We start from the raw sequence: 9,510 nt of genomic DNA on the forward strand, positions 1-9,510 counted from the left end.
AAAATGTCGACTGAATATTTTTAATTATGCCAAAAGGATTTCTCTCTCTCTCTCTCTCTCTCTCTCTCTCTCTCTATAAAGGTACTTCAAAATGTAGACTGAATATTCTTAATTAGGCCAAAACGATCTCTCTCTCTCTCTCTCTCTCTCTCAATAGGTACGTCAAAATTTCGACTGAATATTTTTAACTAAGCCAAACGATCTCTCTCTCTCTCTCTCTCTCTCTCTCTCAATAGGTACTTCAAAATGTCGACTGAATATTTTTAATTATGCCACAACGATCTCTCTCTCTCTCTCTCTCTCAATAGGTACTTCAAAATGTAGACTGAATATTCTTAACTAGGCCAAAACGACCTCTCTCTCTCTCTCTCTCTCAATAGGTACTTCAAAATGTCGACTGAATATTCTTAATTAGGCCAAAACGATCTCTCTCTCTCTCTCTCTCTCTCTCTCTCTCAATAGGTACTTCAAAATTTCGACTGAATATTCTTAATTAGGCCAGAACGATCTCTCTCTCTCTCTCTCTCTCTCTCTCTCTCTCTCTCTCAAAAAGTACTTCAAAATGTCGACTGAATATTCTTAACTAAGCCAAACTATCTCTCTCTCTCTCTCTCTCTCTCTCTCTCAAAAAGGTACTCCAAAATTTCCACTGAATATTCTTAATTAAGCCAAAACGATCTCTCTCTCTCTCTCTCTCTCTCTCTCTCTCTCTCTCTCTCTCTCAATAGGTACTTCAAAATGTCGACTGAATATTCTTAATTAGGCCAAAACGATCTCTCTCTCTCTCTCTCTCTCTCTCTCTCTCTCTCTCTCTCTCTCAATAGGTACTTCAAAATTTCGACTGAATATTCTTAATTAGGCCAGAACGATCTCTCTCTCTCTCTCTCTCTCTCTCTCTCTCTCTCTCTCTCTCTCTCAATAGGTATTTCAAAATCTCGACTGAATATTCTTAACTATGCCAAACTATCTCTCTCTCTCTCTCTCTCTCTCTCTCTCCCTCTCAAAAGGTACTCAAAATTTCCACTGAATATTCTTAATTAAGCCAAAACGATCTCTCTCTCTCTCTCTCTCTCTCTCTCTCTCTCTCTCTCTCTCTCCCTCTCTCTCTCTCTCTCTCTCTCTCTCGTTATTAGAAAAGATACGGCCGAAAAGGTGTAACGCTCCAATTCTTCAGGGAAATACGACACAGGGCCCAAAGTTCGTCAACGCATTACATGTTCCTAATAACGATTCCCGAGAAGCATAAACGTCTTCGAGATTCTGCTATCCGGACTATTACAGCAACTGGTTCGTGTTATTACCGGTTCACTTTGGTAGGTCCAAACCGATCATTACAAAAGGTTCAAGTAATGTTAACCATTAGTAAACGAGTACTCTCGCCCCTGCACCGCGAGTAATGTTGGTTACTGGTCATACACACTGCATGATTGCTCTCCTCCACCCATCTCCTCGTCCTGACCACAAAATGGCGTGTCATCATATTCGATGTCGGTCTGTTTGTTTTCGGATGCCTGGCGTCAGCTGACTTTGCGGAACTTATAAATCCGAAATCGCCTCCGAGGATCGGCAATTAATTTTTGAGTTTATTAAGAAGTAGAAGTCAGTTTGCTTATGTGATTAAATTATAAATAGAATTCTCTTCACCTATAATAATATAAAATTCTTATATTACAGTTTAATTTTGATCATTTTATTCCATGTGTCCCTCCTCCTCAGTGCTAATTTATACTTTGACTTTTCAATTATATTTTGCTAAAACATAAATATATATAATATAAAAATTAAGTATTGAGATGAAATCGCCCCATAAAAGCCACTGATAAATTTCTCTTCGATTCCAGGCAGAGGTTCTTCCAGAGATCGAGAAAAGGGCGACTGCTTCAGGAGAAGACGGTATCTGGAGGGTCTGGAGAGATTGCTTTCCAAGAGACACCCTTTGGTTCCTGGAGCAGCAGCAATTGTCCATTTGTGTGTGTGTATGTGTGTGTGCCGGGGATTCGTACATACACGCATACACACAAACACGCACACACTCTCTCTCTCTCCCACGGGAGCTCTAAGGGTAGATTCTCGGAAGAAGATTTATATGCGTTCTGGTCTTGACTGCGTATCACTCAAAAGAGATGGTTGTGAGCCTAAGAGAACCAATGACTTCTGTGGCGGACTGAAAGAGGGGTTGGAAGAAGGAGAAAATATAGCCAGAGTGACGACGACGCCATTGAAGCGGGGGAAGCGCTTCCGACATTACTCTGCAGAGTAGGAACGTTACAGATGTTACTTACGGTGCATGCTGTACCTCTGGGTAATGTAGTGTTCGCAGTGCACAAGTTTCCTCATGGTACATTCGTTACGTGAAGTGATCGACAGTGACTTCTCTAAATAACAATAATAAAAGCGATACTGAGTATTAGGACAATCCACTAGTCATGCAGATGAGTGATTTATAAATATGGTGAAGTTCGATGTGGATGACACTTGAAGTTCATCATTGCCCATCTTCCTCCCTCCCTCTGTCCCCTGCATCAGGAGGGCCCCGGTGGTTCCTCTACGACCACGAGTTGTGAAGAAGTACGACTCTTTTGGGAAAATATATAATTCCAGCAGATGAGCTTGTGGAAATTGACGACTCGCAAAACTAAGAAAGTGAGTAGAAGATTAGTTAGTTGCAGAGAATGAATGCTTAGGTATCGTCTCATTAGTACAATAAGAAAAAGAAAATTAACTTAGCTGAATATACCGAGTGGGTGCAATTTGGTGAGAGAGAGAGAGAGAGAGAGAGAGAGAGAGAGAGAGAGAGAGAGAGAGAGAGAGAGAGAGAGAGAGAACATTTCTCGGAAGTTTTTTTTGTCCATTTTGCCAAATTATTCAGGAAGTTCAGAGAGATGGAAGCCGACAAGAGAGAGAGAGAGAGAGAGAGAGAGGAGAGAGAGAGAGAGAGAGAGATGTACTTTACATATCCACAGAGGTTATGCCCACATAAATTTATATATATATATATGTATATATATATATATGGATATATATATATATAATATATATATATATATATATATATATATATATATATATATATGTGTGTGTGTGTGTGTGTGTGTGTATATATCCAATAATCATTTCATTGAAACATAATATCAGTTAATCTCATATTAATTGCAATATAATTTTAAACAGATTTTGTTACTTTAAAACTCAAGGTAAGATTATATATGTATAAACATAATTTGTTTATAATATGGAACCTAAATAAAAATATTCATTTACTTAATTTTCCCAATATCTATCTCCTTGAAACTATCTTGACCGAAATGAAAACTGCCTAATAAGAATAAGAGGTCAATCTTACCCAGATTTCAGCCACACATTTAAGAACAAACTTGACTTCAAATATCAACAAATATCATAATTGTTTACTTCTTGTCCTCAGTAACTGATAATTGCAAGAATACTAAGGTATTACCAAATTTCAAAGCAATCTCTTCTACAAAAATAACTGCCTAAACACATTAGCCTTTCAGAAATTCATTTTACTAATATGCACTAATTTTTTCAACGTAATAATAATCATTTGCATGTATTTCCAGGTCAGCAGTGGTGCTGACGCCGAGGTAGGCCACGACGAAGTCCATCGAGGAGGTGACTTCACTGACGAAGGCAACAATTGGGCGGAACCTCTTCCCGACGTCATAGCTAACTTGCAATTGACTGACTCTTCAGATCAACGCTCTAACGCCGCCATGTTGGGCATCCGCGATTACCATTACCCCGAGATGGGTGATGGTCGGGTTAGACGTAGAGATGCCCGACCTCCACCGCCACCTGTCACTCCCCAAGGGCTTGGCGCTGCTCCTCAAGGACTTGGAGCTGCACCTATCCCTGCTATGGTATCGCCCACCATTGGCAATGGAGGAAATAGTGGAGTGGGAGCCGGGGGTGGATGTTGGAGACATACTTCTCAACAGCATCAGTGGAGTTCCCAGCCTCATGCAGATGGCCAAGGCCTCTCACCGATGTCTTCTGGCATGGGATTAGGCCCCACATGTGGTGTGCCAGCAGAGGCCGAAGGGGCCAGACTGCGAAGTGTGTCTAGTGAGCCCAGGGGTCCAGCCGGTAATGGGAGTGACCGTAGAGTTCGCTGTTCTTCGGCATCCAGGTCTCGTCAGCACCGGCCTTGCCCCACTCCTGGTGAACGTCCATCAGGCATGGCAAATATTCCTCCACCGAATTCTCCCCCACCTCCTCAAGTCAGTGGTTCCCACAGTGGGGGACATCAACCATATTCTCCCCCAACAAGCGTTTCCCCTCCATCAGCAGGCGGTGCAGGTGTAGCTGGAGGGGTTTTTGCCCGTCTTGCTGGCTGTTATGAGAACTTGGACTCTGGTCGAGATCCGGTGGAAAGTAGTGGTGCTTATGGATATCAAGTGAGTGACCTCGAAGCATTATTAACCAGGGCTTCCCCTTCCCATCCGGCAAACTTACCTATGGTGCTAGCTTCTTCAACAAGACTACACAACATGCGTCGCACCCCTGAACCAAGTCACAACCAAACCCCCGTCAGACCGTTCTTGCCTTTAGGAATCATTGTGAATGCGGTTTTTAAAACAAGGGACTGGCTATATGTGCGCACAGCACATGGGGCAGAAGGATATGTACCCTATCGTGTGTGCTTACCTTTAGGCATCCTACCACCTCCAAGGGAAGGCCATGCTATGCCACCTGGAGCACCTGAAATGAGTGGGGAAGGGGTTTGGGAAAGTCGTGCGGATGCCTTCGCAGGCACTGCAGCTGGTCAGATCCCTATTACCCAGTTGACCCAGGGTGCTATGATGAGTGGGCTAAGCAACGAAGCTGCTGCTGCTGCCGCTGCCGCTGCCGCACAAACTCGGGGTAGATCACGAGGCAGACGGCGACACCCCTGCTCAGATAACTGCAACCAAACTGATACACAAAAACTGCAGCCAAGAGGAAGGAGTGTCTCAGAGTCTCGTCCTCCGAGAGAGACTCTGGAACCACCTGGATCCGGGGCACCCGGGTCCCCCGACCATGTGCTTGTGTAGTTCGCTCTTCAAGGGACACGATTGTTCCTACATGTGATTTTCCTTGTGTATAGTGAATCGTATGAAGCAATAACAGATAAAGTGTAAGGTTGCAACTATAATTGCAACTACGCTTGCTCTTGCAGATTTTCTTTTTATCACAAGTGGCGAAAGTACTCCTTAGCTTACCTGTATCTTACAAGTAATGACGGTGTGGAAAGTTGAAATGATTATCAACAATGCTTAGATTTTCTGTTTAGATTTTCTAACCGATATAGAACCTAAGCTTCGTGAGCCTAATAGGAGCGCTTGTTATTGCTTCGAAACAGAATCATCCCACCCAGATATATTCTTATTTGTTTTTTTGTAATCTGTCACACTTGAAAACAACGCAGTGTGTCTGTCAAAGGTTTTACGCTTAATCGTTCGTCATGCTTTTACGATGAAATATACAGTGTCAAATGCTACATTTTAAAGAAAACAACATTTGTTTCAGCATCAAATGTTATTGTTCATCAATAATAAGCAGGCAATGAATGAATACAGGATACCATCTCTGTGGAAAAGAAGTCGTCAATAAGTATTCTGTTCATTCCTGTTCTGGATGGCTAAAAATGTGAATGTATATACGTAAAACATATAAGTTATTGCCAAGATCTGAAACGGTAAAACTGCCATGGAATAACAAATTGTGGATATGAGGAATGACCGTTTCCCCGAATTAGGAGAAATGTTGCAGGAAAATATTTCTGTTTACCAGGAAACCATAAGAATGTTTAACGACGTAGGTTTACCAAATCTAATACTTTGTGGAAAATGACTAAAAAATACATATTTAGTTTAACCCAGACACAATAATGTAACACATTAATTTGCAAATGAGATCCCTTAAACGTTTCAATGAAAAAAACCGTAGATTGGTTTTCTTATAAAAAACAAATTGATTTCCTTTAATCATCAGCTTTCTGAACAAGTGCAGAACAAATAACATTTGAGATAAAGGAGGCAAATGTTGCCTAAGGTTCTTTGGTCTGAGAAAAAGACGATAATCGTAGCTTTTCTCCATCTTTCTTTCATACTGAAGAATTTGGTGTTCGTAAAAAGTTCTTATTTTAAAGGATTGGATCTGAAGATTAAAACAGATGGCCAGGTACATTTTAGATTAGGTATATATGATAAAAATTAACACATTAAATATACTAGTTAACTTATCATCTGTACGATGAATCCATTTTTACATTTTTTTGGGAGGGGTATATTATTGATTCAGTAAATTAGCCAAATAGAATAAATTATTGTTAAATTCTTTGGAAGCTTTAAACACCAGGGCAAAATCTAGTCACCTTTTTTCAGGTGCTGTCAAGAATTTGGTCCGGATCTAACTATTTCACCACTGACTTTTTATTTCCATAAAATTAGGATGAATTAAAATTTTATCTTTTCGCTATCAAAATAACTGATATCAGTGGTTACTATAAAAAAAGAAATCCTAATCCTGGTATCCTTACCACGACGAGATGTTCTTACTTTCTCAGCAAACGTCAATTCTTAACTACCTTACAAAAGTGCCACTTTTATTCAAGAAGTGTGATGGTTAAGAAAAGAATAATATTATTAACAGTGAGTACTCAATTCAAAAGATAATTTTTTAAAAGAATGGCATCTCCGACGCAAAACTAGCATCCCAAGTAGGCCTATTTGTAATATCTAGATAACATTTCACTAATAATTTTAAAATATAGTTACATTTACCTTCCTTTTCGCAAAATTTCTTACTCTTACTCTCATGAAAATATAAAACCTCTTTTTACTTTATATATTTCGTATGACAAAATTATATGAGGTCATTGATCTGGTTATATGGATTCGCAAGATTTAATTTTCCCCCAATGCCATTTAAACGAACAAATAAAAAGGTATCAAGAAGGAAAAAAGGAGAAACCCATTCTTGCTTTTTGTCTCACTTCAGAATTCCTGTGGTGGCTTCTTCTATTACCTCGACAGTTATGAAAGAATTGATTCCAAGAAAACTGATCCACAGATAGTCGGTCTTTTTCATGGTAAGACGTCTTATTATCCGCTTTGTGTCTTTAGGTTTAAATCCATACATATATGTAAATCTCAGTATACAAACATTCCCAATAACTGCCGAGAGATTTTACTTATTCTAAATGAAACTAACAGAGACAGATATTATACAACCGATTTATAAAAGGCAATGTTAATTATATTCTGAAGGGAGAACAATCTGAGAAGCGTTGAGGCCACTGACTTCTAAAACTTTTATGAAAGCTTTTTCAATTTCCCTGCCAATGAGGAAAAGTACAGAATAATTCATAAAGGGTTAAAAGGGAGCCAACGAAAACGAATACAAAAGCGATGATAATATTGAACAAGAGCAAGCCAAGACCGTAAGATATTCTGTCAGTTTCATTATAGTTGACCTGACGAATATTTCCGGAGATGAAAGTTGAATTCAGATGATCCTTGAAGAACTGGGATGACTCAGATCCAGGGATGTAACATGCGCCTTGCTAAGATAAAAAAAAGAAAAAAAAAAGATAAAAATAAACCCGCGAGATGCCCAACCCAATGCCATGAAAGCGAGATAGCCAGGAAGCTTCCTTTAAAGATATATATCAGCGTGTCGACTTTGTGAAGCCATCGAACGTGGTTTGAGACAAAAATATTAGACACTTATGACGATTTTATTACAGCATTTGCATGCTGCATCTAAGTTTGTTGCAATGGCCGTCTGGTAACTCTCTCTCTCTCTCTCTCTCTCTCTCTCTCTCTCTCTCTCTCTCTCTCTCTCTCTCTCTCTCTCTCTCACATCAAAATACAACAACGCAGATCAATAAATTTTAGGTTAAAAGATTTGACTAAGATACGATTATAAGAGGTTACTACTTTCTTCGTATAACTTTATCGAATGCCATAAGCTTATTCCATACAAAACACGCTAGTAATATATATATATATATATATATATATATATATATATATATATATATATATATATATATATACATACATACATACATATATATATAAATATATATATATATATATATATATATATATATATATATATATAAATATATATAGATATAAATATATATATATAATATATATATATATATATAAATATATATACATATATATATGCATATATATATATATATATATATATATCGAGTAAAATCTTTATCATATATATACATATATATATACTGTATATATATATATATATATATATATATATATATATATATATATATATATATATATATACAAATTACTCAATAATGAAAAAAAAATTTGAAATCGTGCATGACCTCACAACCAAAAGAAAGTTAGTGCCTAGTAGCCTGATCTCCAATTCAACGGTAGGCGATAGAAATTTTTATGAAGTAGAATGTGCTACCGACCTCGCCAAACAAGAAACCTGCCAATGCACTTTAACTATCAAATTCTCAAAAGGTTTGGCAATATATCGATGCATATGACTCCCCCTGGAGCACTGAAACGTTATATTCAATATCTTGAAAATATCCTTCACTTTATTTTCTATCTCAATTTTGAAAAAAAACAGACCCCATTATATTGTGCTTGGAAACAAGGGATCAAATTTCACCAGGATGCAGCGATACTCCAGACTCTATAAGCAAAATACGTAACACCTTTCGTCTGGCTAATTGATACCGACATATTAAAAATCGTTTTTAGAAAACCCAAAGTATTAAACCCGTGTGTAAAGAATTTTTTTTCTTTTCCGTCCAACTTCAAAAATATTGGCGAGGACTGAATCATATCAATTTCCAGATCTTTACTTGTAGTTCATTTGTCATGGACGCCACATATGAATTTTCGACTATATTTCAAGATATATTGATTGATTTGAGGTTGTCTGGAAAATATATCTTGAAGTATGGAATGCACAGGTTTTATAGACCGCTACGCATTACTAGAATAATGTCATGTCCCATATGCATTAATTTAGAAATACATATTACATATTCAACACACAAGTCATCCTCTAAGACTCACAAGAAGTGTGAAATAGAATCAAGACTAACATCCTGAAGGTAACCTGGTAAAACAGTCATATTCACCTCGGCAGCAGAAGAGAGAAGCCTTACAGTAAATAACAGAACGGATTGATAGATTAAATGACCTATATTATTGGTAGAATAGTAGCGAAAGAGGCTATGTAGGTATAAGGTACCTGGGTAACCGCTAGGTTCAGCTATCCGAGTCAAGATGTCAACTAACTTTTAGTTATGAATGAGGAACCATTTCGTAAAGAAGATAAAAGGTGAGAGATGTAGCTGACGAATGATATGAATAGAAAGGAAAAGCAAAACTATAAATTCTAAAGTGGCCAATAATATTAATCTCAATACCTCCAGTGTTTCCCCCCACCCCCAGAAAAGCTTTACTCCGTTTGTTTACAGAACTGACGTCTTTTCGTTTT

General features: G+C 38.0%; 1 protein-coding gene across 2 annotated transcripts in view; it reads left to right on the forward strand.

The window, feature by feature from the left end:
* LOC137628153 (uncharacterized) overlaps positions 1-7,881 on the forward strand; it is a 105,676-nt gene extending 97,795 nt beyond the window's left edge. For both annotated transcript variants that reach the window (XM_068359404.1, XM_068359405.1), the window contains exons 2-3: positions 1,842-2,643; positions 3,582-7,881. In XM_068359404.1, coding sequence (XP_068215505.1) covers positions 2,605-2,643; positions 3,582-5,054 — 1,512 coding nt within the window. In that variant the 5' untranslated portion in view covers positions 1,842-2,604 and the 3' untranslated portion in view covers positions 5,055-7,881. The remainder of the gene's footprint in view (positions 1-1,841; positions 2,644-3,581) is intronic.
* The last annotated feature ends 1,629 nt before the right edge of the window (positions 7,882-9,510 follow it).

Source organism: Palaemon carinicauda, chromosome 2, assembly GCF_036898095.1.
Source record: "Palaemon carinicauda isolate YSFRI2023 chromosome 2, ASM3689809v2, whole genome shotgun sequence".
NCBI classification, from domain to species: Eukaryota; Metazoa; Arthropoda; class Malacostraca; order Decapoda; family Palaemonidae; genus Palaemon; species Palaemon carinicauda.